At 39.0% G+C, this 18,974-nt stretch overlaps 1 protein-coding gene across 2 annotated transcripts in view; it reads right to left on the bottom strand.

Moving 5' to 3' along the window:
* clmna (calmin a) overlaps positions 1 to 18,974 on the bottom strand; it is a 58,839-nt gene that overhangs the window by 4,358 nt on the left and 35,507 nt on the right. The window contains exons 2-12 of one of the 2 annotated variants that reach the window (XM_088087419.1): positions 17,415 to 17,476; positions 11,917 to 12,012; positions 11,075 to 11,158; positions 10,172 to 10,264; positions 8,435 to 8,631; positions 7,990 to 8,183; positions 7,637 to 7,719; positions 5,329 to 7,524; positions 2,936 to 3,114; positions 1,034 to 1,124; positions 860 to 921 (exon numbers count right to left, since the gene is read on the bottom strand). In XM_088087419.1, coding sequence (XP_087943545.1) covers positions 860 to 921; positions 1,034 to 1,124; positions 2,936 to 3,114; positions 5,329 to 7,524; positions 7,637 to 7,719; positions 7,990 to 8,183; positions 8,435 to 8,631; positions 10,172 to 10,264; positions 11,075 to 11,158; positions 11,917 to 12,012; positions 17,415 to 17,476 — 3,337 coding nt within the window. The remainder of the gene's footprint in view (positions 1 to 859; positions 922 to 1,033; positions 1,125 to 2,935; positions 3,115 to 5,328; positions 7,525 to 7,636; positions 7,720 to 7,989; positions 8,184 to 8,434; positions 8,632 to 10,171; positions 10,265 to 11,074; positions 11,159 to 11,916; positions 12,013 to 17,414; positions 17,477 to 18,974) is intronic. The other variant, XM_088087420.1, reaches the window with a different exon arrangement.

Below are 18,974 nucleotides of genomic sequence, written 5' to 3'. Positions count from 1 at the left end.
TCACCAATCATAGCAGTCCCTCCACACCACCAAATTTCCTTCCTTGTTTCTGGTTAAAGATGCAGACAAGTGCAACACAAACATCTCACATTCACCAAAATGACTGCTAAAGACCATGCAAGATCATTTCCTGATGTTCTGCACAAAAGCAGGGATAAACTGTTTTGTACTGCTGTGCGTTGGTAGCACTTTATAAACATTAACAGTGGCAAAACATTGCATTAACAGTCATTTACAGTCCCTGTTATATGGCGGCTGATCTCATCCTCTGCTCAGAGGGTGAGGAGCTCCTAAATCTTTGTGTCGTTTGTGGACATTATCTGTCGCTGTTCTTCCTATTTGGTTTTAAATCTCCCAGCACACATAAAGGCCCTGGCACACCAACCCAAAGCTCAGCTGACGGTCATTTTATCAACTGTTATAGAGATAAATTATTCTGTAGAGCTGCTGTTTATATTAGACAGTATTTGAATTTGGGTTGATTGCTGTGTGTTGTAATGTGTTTAGTCAAACTGTGAGTATGAACGTAACTTTATGTTACATTACCTTACGTTACGTTACCTTACATTATGTTACGTTACCTTACCTTACATTACATTACCTTGCGTTACGTGTATTTATGTAATCTTGTAAATGAATTATTATAAATGACTATAATGGAGACCCCAGGAAGAGAAGCTACTGTTTAAAACAGAAGCTAATGGGGATCTTGGAAAAAAAAAAAAAAAAAAAATGACTTGAGTTTGATATGAGTCATAAATTTCATACTTCATTGACTAACACTAATAAATGACTCTTCACTTAAAAGTCGTGAAAGCCTGGTTTAGTACACGTAGCTAAAGAGGAGCAGAGATCTTACCAGAAATCAGAGTCTGTGTTGTCAGCCTGTCTGGTGGCTGCAGTCCCAGCTGTCTGATTGTCCTGTGAGTGGTACAGAAACACAAGCTTCAGCGTCAGTGTGGAGCATCAGAGAGAACATGCAGCCAAGCAAAGCAATCAGTCCACAGAGGAGGAAATGGAGCGTCAAACCAACCGTGGACTGAGTGAAGCGAGCTCCCTTTCTGTGGCGGAGAACTGGAGGGATCTGGCTTTCATCGTGTCCGCCGGAACTTTTACTGTCACACCTGAAAACACACAGTCTATTAGTTGAGGTCTTGACAGGAGAGAGCAGGAACAGGAAATGAACGGTGAAAGCCATTCTCAATACTCTGACTGTGGACCTTTAACAAATAATAAGAATATAAAATCGACACTGAAAAGCTACTTTGCCATTTTTGTGGCCACAGAACTTTACAACAAGCTGAAATTCACAACAAGCTGAAATTCACAACAAGCTGAAATTCTCAAGTGTCTGACATATTGTGGCTTTATAAAGTTCATATGGCGAACATGTTAGCAAGCTAATGTCTGTTAAACCCTTTGAAACCTGGAGTGACATCCTTGTGCTGCTTTTAGTTGCCTTTCACAAGTATTTAAACCTTTAAACCAAGAGCATTTTGATTTGATTTCTTTCAAAAACATGGGAAAAAAGGCAATGAGCAACTGGTAGAAAATGTTCCACAAATTGCAAGAATTTAGTAGATTTAGAAAATTATTTTTTTTTAAATGCTAGGGAAAAACTATATTTAAAATTATCATAATTACATATTTTATATTATGTTACATATTTACTATATTTTTAAAGCATTTATTACAGTTAATTTACTTGTTGTTTTTTTAAACTCAAATGAATTTTCCAGTAATTTTCTTGTACTTTTTAATTATTTTCTGTTAATTTTAGGGTTCCAACATTCACTCATTTGGCAGGGAATTTTCCATGAATTGCAAGGCGTAAGCAAATTTATTTATTTATTTTTTTAAACTTTAAAAAAAGAAAATATCTAGGAAAAAAAGACAAAAATTTATAATTACATTTATATTTGCCATAATTACATATTTAAAATGATGTTATACTATAAGCTACTTATACTTTTGAGCATTTTCCATGTTATTTCTTTGTTGTTGTTGTTTTTTTAAATTATCTTTCTTTACTTTTTTTCCTAATTCTCAAATAACTTATGTACTTTTTCCTTATTTCTTACTGATTTGGGGTAGTTTCTTCTTTCATTGTTCATTTCCTTCTTTCAATGTTTTTCAAGATATTTTTTTCCATTTTCAAAGGGTTAAGCATCCAGGAGACAGACCAGCATTAGCTTTTATTTGTGGTTGTGTGTCTGGATCGAACATCCACCCTTATGGTAGGAAATGTTCCACGAATTGCAAGAATTTAGCAAATTTAGAAAAAAATAATCTAGGAAAAATATCTTGGGGAAAAAAGAAAAAAGCTAGGGAAAAACTATAATGAATAATAATATAATACATTTTTAAGGCAATTTCATTGTTTTTGTTTTTTCAATACTAATTCTCAAGTAGTTTTTTTGTACTTTTTACTTATTTCTTCTTCTGGCTTTTGAAAAATATCAAGATATTTTTTCTCTGGTTTCAAAAGGTTAAAGCAAACTGACCAACATTCACATTTGTTTGTAGTAGTGTATCTGGCACCAACATTCACTCACTTTTAGCTCTGTTTTGGTCTCCTCCGACTCCTGAGAAAACTAGGGTTTGATTTATGACAGTCTGAAGGATTATAATTTTAATTAAACTGCTAAACATCAACAGAATCAGGTTCTCTTGTACGAATTAACTGGACCACATTAATGTGTGTGACCCTGATCCCCTCTCTTCATACTGCAGTCTCTCCACCCTCATAAGGCCTGTCTCCATTCCCATCAGCAGCCTCCATACATAACTGTGCTGAGTACATTTAAGGAGATATCTGAGCAAAGTGAGGGAGCGCAGGTCAGAGCAGTCCCATCCATTGCCATAACACTGCTTTCCCCCAGGGTCCACTGTGTTTCTCATGTACCCGGGAGCTGCCTAAGAATAGAAAGCCTACCTCACAGGCTCTGTGTTTTCCCTGGCAGAGCCTGAACTCTGCTGCTCAGCCTGATTGAGATCTCTGCCGTCTGCAGGAGCATCAGCACCCCTGAGTCCTCCTGTCTTCTCTCCGGGCAGCAAACAGTGTTCCTGGGATTCAGAGACTTTGTCAGCCTCCACGTTGGTCATGGGGATCACCTTATAAGAGTGAGAAAGACATTTCAACAACTGCTGTCCGAACAGCCTCAACAGTCAGTTTGTTTACATGATGTTAGAAAAAAAAGTCAAAGTATTGGGTTAGTCTGATTAAAATTGGACTTTTAAAATACATCTAAACATGTTAATCAAACTGATATTGGACTAAATTGAATTTCTTCAAATTAGACTAACACACACAAATAATACCAGAAAGAAAGAAAAAAATCCTTATTTAGGATAATTTTTGCAATTCAAATGTCATAAATCATTCATTCATGTATTATCTGTAACCATAACCCAGAATTCTCTTGCTGTGTGCACATCTGAGCCACCCACATGTCATAGCACCAGTTGAAATGTATACAAGTCTATCACAGTGTGACATTTTTATTGACTGAACATTTATTTGTTGAAACGTATGGACTTTTAATCTAAAAAAAAAATGTGCACACAAAAAACACCAGACACAAACGGCCCAAACAGGAGTTAAGATCATTTTCCTGTTTCTGTGAATTGTCATGTTAACTTGCTGCTACTTATAACTGCTAATTGCAGTTTTCAAGCAGCATTCACTGTTGGTTTAACTTTGTATGTTCGGTTTTTACTATAAATCATTAATAAATACAGAGAACATGAGCATGAGTATGTATCACAGTGACAGCCTAAAGCAGCATCAGAGGAACAGAATGATGTGATTGCTGCTGATAAATGTCAGCTCATCTGGTCATTAGGTGAAATATTGTGCAAGTGTGAAATGTCACATCGCTTCATGTTCCTGTTAGGGCAGTTGGAACATTACACACACACACACACACACACACACAGGTCACTTACTTTACACTGACAGAAAAAAACACAGCAAAGCTACCCAGAAAACTAAGACTTGTCTTGATTTAACTTTGATGTACTCAATGAACTTATTTATCAAGTACGAGTAAAACTACAAAACATTCACCTGTTTTAGATTTTAAAATGTGAAAATTTACAGCTTTTATCTTTTTTATGTTAATGTTCACTGAATCTTTTTAGGCCACCAACTGAAAATAGATAATCATAATAAGTACAGTTTTTTTCCAAAGGAGTTACCAATAAACCTAAAGATGTTTACGTGCAAATGGTGCCAGCGTATAGTTTACCATATTTATCTACTAAGTTTAGTGCATTCTTGAGCAAACATGCTAAACATAAATAAAGCTGAGTATGGACCCCTAACAGTTAAGATTTAAAAAAATTAGGGTGAGATGGAATTTAATTGTTTTTCCACGTATCTGGTCATAAACCAAAGTATTAGACCAATGGATTTTTCAACCTGATAAACTGGTGAAAATTCTCAGTCATCCAGTTTATGGTAATTCTAAGTGCTAAATTGTAGGCAGCTGGACTTGCCTGCGTTTCTTGAAGATGTTTCACCTCTCATCCAAGAGGTTTCTTCAGTTCCAACAGACTGGTTAGGATTGTTTGTTCATCAGTGTCTGTTCATTTTCAAGAAACTCAGGCAAGTCCAGCTGCCTACGATATAGCACTTAGAATTATGACCTGATGATGGCGCTAGATGAAAAGTCAGGGGATCACTAAAGTTAGAAGAATTCCTCTTGTGGGTAACATAAATATATGGACCAAATCTTATGGCAATCAGTCCAAAAGTTGTCGAGAGATTCACTCACAACCAATATTTTAAAATAACTAACTAAGACAGCCGCACTTTGTGCATGTGCATTACGTTTCAGACAAGTGTGCAAGTAGGAGGACAAAAATAACAACAATGGTGGACTATAGAGCTGTGTTTGTGCTGCTGACTCTACTGAAATTATTAACACTGTCGGCTCTCATGCGTGCATTCGCCATCGTCTTTTTGTTTGTTCATACTCACTCCTCTCTAGAAGAACGCCTTTATGCGCATGTGTGTCATTACAAAGTCACACCACCAACTACTAGCCTGGCATGCATACTATAGCGTTTTGGTGATTTTTGCGGAGCTGTGTACACGAGGATTGTTTTCACAATGAACGCAGGTTTAAAAAATAAAATTTTAAAAAACACAAAGAAAAAAATCTCTGTCTTTAGTGGGGCTGTTCTCATCTAAATGGGGCCTAAGACTCACCTATAAATGGCCCAAAACGACACTGAAATTAAACTGAAAAACCAAGAATTGTTAAAAAGCCCAATTATATTTGAAACTGAAATGGTCTGATTGTCGTGAGGTACTGGACTCACATTCACCTTGTCACTGGAATCCACTCCATTCCTGCAGTCTTCATCCAGCAGGATGAGTGATTGGTCAGACTGAATCTCTGAAACTGGTGCCGGCTGGAGAGCAGATACACTCAAAACTGAAGGCCAACTCTGCATTTCAGTGTCAGGTGGCTCTGTGAACATGGGCTCCTCTTTATCAGGGTAGAACAGATCCATGGGTTCGATAGGGTCACCAACTAGATCCTCTGTGGCAGGATTTTGATCAAAGTCTGTATAAAACAAGTCCATGTCTCTTGACAGGCTACATGAAATTCCTGTTGTACCATTTAGTTTCGAGTTGACTGGATCTGATGTTTTATCCTGTGTGGTCGCTGTTTCATTGTCAGAAAAGATGTCAACCAGTTTGTCCTGGTGTCCATCTGGTTGACCAGTTGAATCTGGACCCTGTTCAGTATTCACAGGCTGAGATTTAGCATCTGTAGAAGAAGTCTGAGAAATCAAGTCTTCAGTGCTACCTGTTTGGAAGTCATGATCAGGGGACTGACATTCCTGTTTGGCTTCGCTTATTTCCATGTTATCTCTTGTGCCTGCATTGGATGATGCACTGATGTCATCCAAATGTCCACTTTCTGTGTCCCTTTTTTGTTTGGAAGCTTTTAGTTCAACATGTTCTGATACCAGGGAGGAAGGAATCTCAACAGAGGCTTTGTCAGCGTTGTCACTGGAGTTACAACTCAAGTCATGTAAGTTTTGCGGGCTGTTGACATCTGAGTCAGTTCTCTCTGCCTGATGTACCTCATCATCCTCAGCATGGTCTTGTCTTTCTGGGTCACACATCTCCTCCTCGTCCTGCTTCTCTGGCTCACCGGAAATAGAGATCAAAGGAATATTTATACTCGTGTTTTGGTCCAGACTTGTTTTTGGAGCTCCATCTTGGTTTGTTGGATGTGTGTGTGCTAAAGTATCTGAGCTAAAGCTTTCTTGAGGATCTAGGCCGACTCTTCGCGCTCCCTCACTTGCTCCATCTTTTTTTTCTACAATTCCTGTGTCCTTTTTCTTTGAGATCTCTGAATCCTCTCTTGACTCTGCTTTGGTCTCCTCTGACAAAGAATCTTTTTTCTGACATTCAGTTTCCATTTTTAACTCCTCAGATTTATTTCTCCCTTTCTGACTTTCAGTTTGGCCATTTATTTTTCCTTCGTGATCTGCTGCACCCCCTGCAAAGTCCACAGCTTTCTTTGAACTTTCCGGTTCTCCAGTTTGCTTGAGTTGGGACTGGTTAGATTTATTGCTTTCAAGGTGGTTTTCAACACCTGAGTTGGTCTGTATTTCTGCCTCATGCAGTTCAAAAGAAGGCTCTTTGCTCTGAATCATATCCATCTGTTTAGAGTTTACTTCTTTTGTATTCTCCGCTTTGCTATTATCAGGGACCTTTCCTTGATCTATGTCCTGGTTGAACATCTCAAGGTTTGCCTCTTTCTCCCTCTCTACTTCTGCTTGCTTTTTCTCAGCATGCCCTTGGACTCTCTCCTGGGTGCTCTCCAGTGAGCTCAGTGAGTAAATCCCTTCATCAATATACGACTCCGAAAGGGACTGCTCATCGATGGCTTTATCCTCTGTGGATGGGACAAATCCTTCATCAAGAGGAGTGACCTCCACAGGGGTGGCACGATACACATCCCAAGCCGTTCCGCTGTCACATAAAGAACTGTCACTTCGGCTTTCACAAAACTTCTCTGGCGTCATCCCAAATTCACTGTCCACCCAGGAGTCCGGTGAGCTGATTGCAGAGTCACCAATTATGGACTCAGTGTTTACGGACTCTGGCGCAGATGAGCCTGTGGGCAAGTGAGAGTAGGACAGTACTGGGGAGTTGGAGGTTGAGCTGGTTAACACCTCACTGGCAGAGTCCTTAGGCTCTTCAGCCACACTGCTGGAGATGTCTTCCATGTCGGGGGAATCTGCTAAGACGTCTTCACTGGACCACGAGCGTTTTGCTGCTGGCCTGACTCGGTGTGTCACTGTGCTCCTGTCCTCTGAAATGGAGGAAATTAAGATTTTGGGTGGGGGATGAGCACAGGCCCTCTGGTACATGTAGGACCTCTCCTTCACCCTGCTTCGATGAGCGCCATTTCTTATGTGGTTGGAGTCACTGTCATGGAAGTTCAGTCGGCCCATGGAGACACTCCTTTCAATCAGCTGGCTGGGCTCCTCAGGCTGAGACAGAGAGACAAAGAAGTTGGCAGAAGTTTATCTGTGATCACGTTCAGAACGTATTGTTTTGCCAAAAGTTTACGTCAAACATGTCATCTGAAGAAATCATTCTCACCTCCTCTATGCCGGGGAAGTGCTCCAGGAACTGTGCCACATACGTCATGATGGATTGCTCATCTGGTGCATTGATGGTCACATCTGGGCATGGGGCAGAAAAAGAACACGTACCTCAGTGGCATTTTTTCTTTCAGTGTTGGCAATTTTACATGTCTAAATAAAACCATGTGTCATTTTTCTGTAAAATGCACATCTGGTTTTGCCTTTTTATAGTTTTGAGCAGATGTAGCCAACGTGCAAGTGCCAAAAACTGCAATTCCTTGAATTACCACTTTACATTTTTACAGCAGAAATAAACCTGTTTACAACCTGGTACAAAAAAATATGTAAAAATAGATATTTTCTTGTTACCTTCAGGTTCCAATAGGCGTGGGATACCCAGGCTGTAGTGGGCTATCCTAAAACCATCCTCCAAATTCTCCTTGGCCGTCCTCAGTAGTGCCTTCCTCATGTCCACCAGGCTGGGGTCAATGGACTTGATGACAGCCAGGAAGGCCAGACCACTTGTCCAGCTCTTCCCAAAGTCCTGCACTGCCACGCCATACCTATGACAAGACAAATTCAGTGATCATGGCCGGTCCATAAAACCACCAAACAAACTCTAAGACGCAGACACGCTAGTGGAGAAGGAAGCATGAAAGTTATGCTTGTCCCCTCTTACTGTTTTGGTGAAGCTGAGCTTGCAGTCCATCGTTATGTACCATACATTCACCGGAAAACACTGTAATACTATGAAATTGTTATATTTTTTCAAATTTTGAAGATCTAAACATTTTTATTGAAAGACCAAACTCACTTGCGTGTTCGCTTCTGTACCCACTGCAGCAGTTTCTTTATGGCCTTGCTGTGTTCTCGCATGGCCGTCGATGCCGACTTTCTCTCGTCTAAGGGTGGGTTGCTGTAGGACGTGTCAGAGTCAGAGCTGGTGGGGATGGACGAAAGGCTGGATGTGGATGGGAACTGGCTCCTGATGTTCCCAGTGAGCTCCTTAATCTAAAAGGAGACAAAGAGTTGGATTCTTTTTCCCTTTAGTCAACTGCTTTTTCCATCAGTTCAACTCCTGGGTATCAAATGCATCAATGTCTCTCCTGCAGATTATTTATCCAAGTGTATAATGCTGACTATGTCTTATACACAATACCCACAAAAAGACTGACTTTGAACAGAAACTATTGCAGGTATGAAGTCGAATCTGTTCTGGCTTAAGATTCTGTGAAAAGACGTCAAACAGGTAAAAGGCTCAGTCAATAAAAGGATTTACTACAGCGTGGTTATGGCCATGACACACAATGTTATCAGTTCAACAGATGACTAACATTAATGCAGAATCAAAGCCCTTTAAGCACTCAGAGGATCTTTTCAGTGCTGAACAAGTTTTTTGACCCTAGAACAGGATCAGTTTACTTGTCATGGTTATCCTACTCAGCCTATGAAAACAGTCATGTAACGTCTTGTGTGGCTTTGAAAGAGCTTTATAAAGTCTGAGAAAGTAACTCTTAATGCAGACTTGAAGACTGAAGACTACAATCCCTGGTGACAAAGGTGTATCTCAAACTGGTTGACCAAAATGGGTTTTTTGTGCATGCCATCATGCAAGATCTTCATATTTTTATACATCAACTGGTTGAGACAGGCATTTCCACACTTACTGGAAGCAAACAGTTATTCCATGATTGAGGGGCACAAGACCATAATTTGTTTCCCTACTGGGATGTTTAACATTAGCACTTTTTTTTGGTATTTTTTTGGCATTTTAGCCTTTATTAGATAGTACAGATCAACAGTGTGAGGGAGGGAGAGAGAGTGGAGATGACATGCAGCAAAGGGCCTTGAGTGGGAGTTGAACCTGAGGCTGCTGTGGCAAGGACACTGCCTTTATTCATGGGGCGCCTGCTTTATCCACTCAGCCACTGACGCCCCAACATTAGTACTTTTTAACGAACTTCCAATCAATGAACAATGCAATCAATTTGAAGCCAACAGAGTAAAGTTAGACTCAGAGAACTGGTGAATGGTTGGGGGTAAGGCATAGGTTATGAGCTATTAGTTCTGATTCATTTCAACTGGGATGATTTCATTTTATAAGGACACTCTGGTTCCTCTGAGCTGTTAAATGACTGAACCTCTTTGAGGCCATTAAAGAAGATCAGAGTATCTTACACATTAATACCATTCATCCCAGCTCAGACCTGGCAGTGCAGACGGCTTAATACAGTCGAATGCCTCCACAATGAGAGGACAGTCTGTGTGAACTGCATAGATAATTGTTTCCTCATGGTGTCTGTCCAACGCATTGAACCGCAGTGAGTATTACATAAACTACCCAGTGAGCTGCACTTTGATGGGCTTTTGTGAATGGAAAGTCCAAATGCTGTAAAGCAGACACTTTATTCTAACTCTTGACCTAATTTTGAGTGAAAGTAGAGGCAAAGGAAAGGTGGGGAAATGGAAACTTAAAGTACAGATGAGAGAGGATAAAGACATTAAATGAGAGGATATATTTTTTAAAAAATGGCAGAGAAAATGAGATTACCTGGAAGAAGAGGATTATGTTCCAAATGAGTCCCAAAATGATGGAGGAGTTTCCATCGGCCACATCAGCTGCATCGATACTGACCAGCTTTACCTGGGAACACATGGATGTATGAGCTAACAGTAAGCTTGGGCGGTATCACGGTATTACAGTATACTAGGGTATTTAAAAATTTCAAAGGTATTTTTTTCAATATCGTCTGAAATATAGGTGCTTCTCTTTTCATAAACACATTGTATTTAGTCCACAGCATGCACCACCAGAGCCCAGTCTCTGGCCTCTACTGGTGGAACAGGCTAAAGGAGCTGAAAGACACAGTTGTATCTAGAGGTGGAGGCAGAAGTTACAGGACTGTGAACAGTCGGCACCCAACAACAGCAGAGACTGTGTATTTTACATCTAACTTGGTAAATTAAGGATTTATTTCGACCAAACCGAATCTGGTGTCTGTTGGAAAAGTGGACTTATCAACTGGATAACTAGCAAGAGTAACCAAGATGGTTTGAGGTTTATTTTGTTTTTGTTATTTGAAGAAAATATGTTTTATGATGAATTAACAAAGCAACTAAGCCTCGTCAGTCTTCTGTGACCGAGAGAAGTTGAAGTCAAAAGGTGCACAGTCGTATTTCTCAATTTAATAAAGAAAATAGCGTGAGAATATTACTTTTCTTAACATTTTGTGTTGTGCATTGATGAGTCCAAAGGCTGAAAGTCAGTAGCGCACCCACCGTCAGGGGTGGAGTGGGGGTTGTTAGCGCCACACACTTATACTGGCACATACCATTTACCCTAGTGAAATTTTATGAAGGCATCAAGGTATGAAACACGATATACTGCCCCAGCCTAGCTAAAAATACAGCCCATCAAGCTGCAGTCATTCATGCTACCTGCTGTGGCACTCACATTTCTCTCCTCCAGGAAAGACAGGACCTTGGCAATGTTGTTGAGTCTGAAAATTCGATGGGAGGACTTCTTGAACCCATGAAGCTGGAGGATCATTCAGAACAATAAAAGTATTATATTTTCCAATCAACACAACCCCTCTTAATACCAGTAATGCTGAATGAAGAAGCTGGTAATATGAGTAGGCCAACGATCAGCCAAACCATTATAACCAATGGTGAGTTTAATAACGATGAGCATCTTGTTACAATACAGTGTTCTGCTGGGAAAACTTTGGTTGTGGCATTCATGTTAATGCCATTTGATACTTCCCCGCCAAAACACTGTTGATCCCAATACAAAAGAGAATTCTTTGGATGCACTGATACCTCACCTCGCAATCCACAGGACTCAAATAAGCCCTGTGGAGCCCTGGTGCGAGACACCACAGGACACCCCACAGACATCCTGTGCTCATGCAATGACAGTTCAGAACCGAGTCCGATCCAAGGAGGCCTCACCATCATCACAGCATGTCCCACATATACTCAATCATATTGGGATCTGGAGAATTTGAGGCCAGGTCGACACCTTGAGCTATTTATCACATTCCTTGCTCACAGTCCAGTCCTGAGCAGTTTTTGTGGTGTGACATAGTGCATTGTCCTTCTGTACTTGGATTGTAATGATGTTTGGGCGGGTGGTACGTCTCATGTGTCCTCCACATGAATACCATGACCAAAGGTGTCCCAGCCTAACATTGCATCTTAATAAGATGACCAATGTAATTCACTTTATCTCTCAGTGGTTTTGATGTTTTGGCTGATTGGTGGACAAATGATCTGGCACTAAAAAAGTTTCACCAGTTTGCAGCCGGAGAGCTCCTCCAGCAGGGCCATGAGGATGTGTCCATCCTGTATGTCCCGGAAAAGGTCATGGACCTCGATGGGTGGGTCGCACTGAAAATGAAGGGAAAGAAAGATGGAAGAGAGAGAAGGGAGAGAAGAGAGGTGAGAATTAGAGCTGCAACACTTGGTAAATTTACAAGTGCAAATGTATCTGTCTAAGAACACAGTGGGCACAATTAGTTCTAAATTCCAACATTGTGCAGCCGTTCCTTTTAAACACGTTCTTCAGCTCACCACAAACACCACTTGTCTGTTTCAAATCACTGCCACTGAAAAATCACTGTGGCACACTTTTAGTAACAATAAGAGCATACACAGAGATGTTTATACTGGGAAATTTGTAGAGCTGTACCGATTAGATGGTTATAAAGCTTCACTCATGATGCTGACATTGGGATTCTGAATCAACATTTAAATGCTACAACGTTGTTCTTTTTTAAATGTCTGTTCATTCTGTATTTCTGTGCAGTTGCAGATGAAGATTGAAAGATAAAAACAAAAAAATAAACTGCACAAGTATTGTTAGTATTATACTCTTTGAAGAATTAGATTGCAATGGTGGCTCTGTAGGATTGTCACTAGGGTTGCTTGATAATATCAACAGCATCAGCAGATATTGTCTTTAAAATTAAATATTGGAATCAGCCAACAAACTAATTTTTTTACTGACAAATTGAACATGTACAAAACATCAACCCTAAGTTATAGTATTTTTCTTATTTTGCAAAATGACTGAATATTACATACATTGAAAAGCATCATACTTAATGTCTCCATCTGCTGGTCGGCCATCATGATAAAGGTATGAATAATATGATGTTAATTACACTGCAAAAGAGACTTGATGATCACTACAATTAGCTTGGGAAAAAAAATGACATATCAATATCTGTATTGTTATCAGCCAAATGAGTGTTTACATATCGGCGTATCGGATATCTGCAATAATAAAAAAAACAATGCCGTGTAGCCCTTATTGTTATTACTTTTGTGATCTAAATGTTTCCAAGAACTGCAGTGTGTTCTAAAGTCAAACATTTTGAGAAAATATTCTGCTGAAAAGCTTTCTGCGAAAAACCTCAGCAAGAAACTATTAAAGAAAATATTTAAAGACATTCGGTGCAGCCCTAGAAATTTCAGCATAGTCAGATACACTACCAGCTGACACAAGAGAAAACTATGCAGATTTATCTTCAATCTAAAATCCGTCAGTAACCCACAGCATGCACAGCCCGAGCCAACATTTAGCCCTGTTATCACAACAAGCGATTACTAACTCAGGCATTTGTCAACTTGTCTATATACGGTGGATGGGTGAACGGTGGCGGGGGGGTGAAGTGACTGGAACTTTCCAATATGACAGAAGACAAATGTATGATTGTTTATTATTGGGTCAGAGATTTGATGTGGGGCCAAACAGTGAGTAAGAGAAGAGAGGCTCATTGTGTGAGAGAAAACAAAAGATATGATCAGACGCTCAGACTCTGCTCACCCGGACTCACCCCTGCTCAGCGACTGAAAACAGAGACAGGCATCAAACTACAGCGTCTGCAGTGTAAACACAGTGATGTAAAGACCATGTGCAAATGGACAGGTGAACTGGCAGGCAGTGACACCATTACTGTGATTTCATAATGACCTTGCAGTCAGTTGATAGTTATGGTTTGTCTGACATGAATCCTACTGACTGATACTACACTTTTCTGTAAACTTGACATATATTGCACATCTGCTGGTGCAGGATCAAGGACGACATAGAAGAAACTGCAGTCAGAGCCTGGATCAACATCACTTTTGCTGTGCTGCATTCAGAAGCCTTTCACAATCAGTGAAACCTGTTGGGTGGTCAGGGTATGAAAGTATAATTCGTTTAAAGACGGGATTGAACTGCATGAAAAACGAGAAAACTGAAGTTCAGAGCCATTTTTCCATGAGCCAGTGTTTGGTCAGAAACTAAAATAGAGAAAACTAATTTCAAAATAATGGTCGAATTTTGTTTATGTCCATTTCTTTTTGTGATTTGGACAATAGTGAAGAAATGAATCAGGGCGCTCACGTGACGAGGAAGTAAAAGTAACCATGTCACAATAAAAGCCCAGGGAAATAAACTAGATAGATAGATAGATAGATAGATAGATACGCTGGGGCCTAATGAATTAATTACATTTTAATTTTTATAACCATGCAATACCTGGTAACTCGGGCTGGAAAGCACTTTGAGAGCTGATTTTTTTCAGAGTAACTCACGCTTGTCAGTGAGAAGACTCACTGCAGTGAGCGCTACTCGTGTTGACGGCAGCATTTTGGTCATTATTCCCCATTATTCACTGTAAGGGTTTCTATCAAAGTACATTGTAAAACTATGTTATTAAAGGTTCTATGTAATAATAATAATAATAACAATAATAACAATAATAATAATAATAATAATAATAATAATAATAACAATAATAATAATAATAACAATCAATTCAATTTTGTATTAGGTTGATGAAGTTACAAATTTTTTACCATTTCATTTCCTTGTTTTGTTTTTCTCTTTCTTTTCTTTTCCTTATTTTAAAAAAAAATCTCTGATTTTCAGGTTGTTTTTTTTTTATGAAAAAATGAAATATATTTTTTGTTGTTTTATTTCTATATTTAAAATTATGTTAAAGAAAAATAATCATAGGTCATTTTCTTGTCTCTTTTTGTTTTATACATTTCTTTCTTTCTTTCCTTCTTTATACATATCTTTGTTTGTTTGTTTGTTTCTTGCTTTTACTTATTTTCAGGTTTTTTATTTTTACCTTTTTACTGATTTCTTGGTTAATTTTGGGGCAATTTTGTTGAGTTGCAGCTTTCTTAAATGACTTTTTAAAAATCTTTTCTGATCTCATTTTAAATATTAATTATTTTAATTTATTTCAATTGTGTAGTTGTGCACTTTTTGTTTTTGTGTAATGCATTTTCCTCATCATGATTTAAAATGTGAGCTTGCTCTCAATGATCCATCGAGACTAAATTAAGATTGACTGACTGAAAGATTACAGTTGCTCATTGCCTTCTTCTGATATTTTTAAAAGAAATCAAAACAATTTGCTCAGGTTTTAAAGGGTTAAAGGCATTTTTGGGGAGTTTTTCCTGATCTGAATCGTGGGTGAAAGTACAGAAGGTGTCATATGCTGAGTGGATTGTGAAACCCCTTGAGGTGAACAGGCTTTATAAATGAAATTGACCTGACTCGAGGGAGTATGATTTATGACGCAAATAGCAGCAAGCCAGCACCGAGGTTTTTATAGCATCATAACTGCCGCCATGAGTCGTGTGTCGCAGCCATGGCTGCTGCAGCTGATAACTGCACTGATAAGAGGATCAAATCGGCAGCTGAACTACAACAACTGATTTTCCATCATTTTCACCTCACACTGTATCTTCGCCTTACGTCCCCTGTTTGAAACCCAGATTTAGAATTTAGGTTTGGAATGTTTTGGTGACTTTGCAGACAGCTGCTTTTTACATCATATGAATCTAATGTTATGTCATTTTAAAATGAAAACTATAGCACTGAATGCAACATGTCCCGTAGCATCTATCATGATAAAGCAACAACAATAAAAACAAAACAACAGTAGGTCACATCTGCTACACGACAGCAGGTTACATCAGCGCACTGCTCTGTAGAGGAAAGCACAGGCTTTATCAACATGTTTAATGTCACTGAGCCTTTTTACAATATTCCTCCATCAGACCATGTCAGCCAGACTGTAACTCATGCTTTCAACAAACATTTAAAAATGATGAAACCAAGGTAACTTCTCTGCCATTTCAGCTTTTGTTTGTATTTATTTATTACTAGATTACAAGAGCTTTTTTTGTTTTATACATTTCTAAGAAGATGGGCCACTCAGGTATAGCCACGACATTGTTCAAAGGCATATTATGATATTAGTTTTGATTAATCAAACCATGTTATGTTATACCCTGACTAATATTGAAATTTTGAGCAGATAATATTGATATTTAAGAGTTTAAATAACTCATTTCATTGTCCGTAACCGCTTGTCCTCACAAGGGTCGCCGGGGGGCTGGAGCCAATCTCAGCTGTAATTGGGCAGAAGGCGGGGTACACCCTGGACAGGTCGCCAGACTATCGCAGACAGACAACCGTTCACGCTCACAGTCACACCTAAGGGCAATTTAGAGTCACCAATCAACCTGACCTGTATGTCAAATAACTTCAAAATAGTATCTTGGCAAACATTAATTTGTTTATATAAACACATACCACAAACTAAGATTTTGAGGACTCCTCCTTCTCTGTCTTCTTAAAGAATTGTGACCAAGACATGTACTTAGCAAAACCTTTTTTTTTGTGTAAAAATCTATTTGTTGGTACTGTAATAAATAAAATAAAATGAAAAATAGAATTTTAAAAGGGACAGAACAGTCTTAGCGTAAATAAAGTATTATTTCATCAAAAGGATAAATAAATAATTAAATAATTACGAATAACAAAAAATGTGTATATATATATATATATATATATATATATATATATAGCTACATTTATAAGTATAATATTTATAAAATAATATTTAGCTACATTTTAAAATTAAAAATGTAGTTTTTTAGTTTTGACAAAACTATATCTTATATATACATAACATCAGCCTGGACTCACTGACCATTCAACCCCCTTCAAAAATTTTTTATTGGATTTAAATATTTATTTTTTTTATTTTTATTTTTTTTAAATCTATGTATTGTGTTGCGTAAACTGCTCTAGTAGTTAAATTTTACACCTGGATTAATAAAGTACTGTCTTCATCTATCTCTGAATTTATCTGTCACAGTGGTATATTTATGCATTTAGCTTACAGTCCCCTTTGGGCCTCCATAGAAGCCTAGTTTTTAGTCCCTTTCATTGACGGGCCTGTCACTGGTTACCTTGGGGGATTTCTTCTGTATTTGGCCCAAAGCTGTGACCAGCAGCGCAGAGGAGGGGCCCCTCATCCACCCAGCTATTGTTCACATGCAGCAGCTCACTGGGTGGCAGTTTGAGGAGGAAAGCGACCACCTTGGGCTAGCTAGACCTGTAACATTGCCACTGTTCTCTCAGATTAACACTTAACAGCCTGATGATAGTTTAATGCTGCACACAGGCAGCTCCACACATACACATGTATAATTCATAGAGTGAGCTGGAGAGACTGCAGCAGTTGTTTATGTATAGCATGTGGCTGCGCCGCAGTGTAAAACACTTACAGAAAGCGTGGCGGGACAATCTTTACTTTATGATGTAGTCTGTGGTAAAGATGGAGCTACCATGGGAATTTGGTCAGAGTTGCCATAAAAGAGACTGTCTTGTTCCACCCAGGTGTTAAAAAAGGTGTAATAACAGAGCATGGAGACCATGATTACAGTCTCCCCTCTTTGTGTATTCTCTGCATTTCATAAAGCTTTCAACAAACCTTTTCTAAATGCAGGTTCATCCATCGGGTGAAGGTCCTCTTCTGAACCAGTTCTCTCTCAACTGCAACACAAGAAGAGAAAAAGATTTCAGTCATCAGGAAACTCGAGCCGGCGTGGCCACAGAGCTCATCAGAGATGCAAGCAAGCATGAATCACCCCTCGCCAAAGGCGTATCACCATGGCAAAGACACAACATGGGACACACACACAAACACACACACACAGAATTGTAACACTGTTATCTTTCCATCTCTGACACTCACACATTAAACACTGTGACACAAAACTCCAGTTTCAGACTACTGTCAGTAGGCGGGTTTGCATTAACCCTCAAACTGCACAAATTGAAATTGCGAATATAAAATACACCCAATGGAAATGCGTAATTTCCAGAAAACTCCTATTTATTGCGTAAGTACATTGCATGAGGAGGTATTTCAGGTGATTCATGAAAGCCATATTTTGCAAAACTGCAATGGAAACACGTTTCTTGGCTTTTCTAGGTCATATGATGCTATGGCTATGCGCTTGTCAGTAGGAACTGGCTCCCTCATGATGCAGCAGGAGCTACAAGAGCTGTTATTGCATCACATAAATCTTCAAAAGTCGAGCGGATCATCTGGAAGTTTTGAATCCACAATTCCTCTGTGAAATTGTGGACTATCACCTCCCAGAAATCCCTCATACGTGGCCACTCCCATATGTATAAGGGGCTCGCCTTTCCATTATGGCTCCATAACACACCTAAGTGGCCTTGGATTGGAAAAAATTACGGCTAATGTGGTGGTTGCAATAGAAATAAAGCTGCTAATGATACTCAACTTAAGGCATGGGGGCCAAAATTCGGTGCTGGGTGCCCCCCAAATCATTTTCTGATTCACAATAAAAATAAAGTGATTCACACTGTAAATATGATTTACTACATCTATCCACTCCTGAATTGTGGGGGGTTCAGGAAGGAACCAACGCCTTATGAGGGCTTTTTTGCAGGCAGAGGTTAGGATACCAAACATATATTTATCAGAGCGCTTTGCCTGAAAATCACCATGTCCTAAGAAAAGTATGGAAAACTGCAAGCACAAGTTAATTTTGAGTATGTTTTTTAATGCTTTGTGAAATTCTATCCAGAAAGCTCTAATCACTGGACACTCCCAGAAAACATGCCAATGATTGGCTTTCTGAAACCCACACTGTCTCCAACATCTAGTGTCCCCTCCAGTAAAATGTGCCTTCTGCTTCGGAGTGACAAAAAACGTACAGAACAATTCCACCCAAACTCACGCCACACATGTGAGTAACTGCATGGAATTTACACACATACAGCCAGTCCTCATTTGATATTGAAAAGTTACCTTCTTTTTCCCACTTTTCTTTTATGCATTGTGTAGAGTGAGGTTTCATTATCATAAGGCCTTTATAAAGTTTAGAGATAGCATCTTTATTTGTGACATTTTTATAAGCATCACAAAATACTCTCAATATTGGATCATCAAAGTCTGTCTTATTTTTAATGTTTTCTATCGTTCTATCTATCTATCTTTTTCTGTTAGGGACTATAA

The sequence above is a fragment of the Plectropomus leopardus genome, chromosome 14, assembly GCF_026936395.1.
Source record: "Plectropomus leopardus strain MGB_pleo_1.0 chromosome 14, ASM2693639v1, whole genome shotgun sequence".
Classification (NCBI taxonomy): domain Eukaryota; kingdom Metazoa; phylum Chordata; class Actinopteri; order Perciformes; family Serranidae; genus Plectropomus; species Plectropomus leopardus.
The sequence above is the reverse complement of the archived record's forward strand: the minus strand, read 5'-3'. Positions and strand labels throughout refer to the sequence as shown.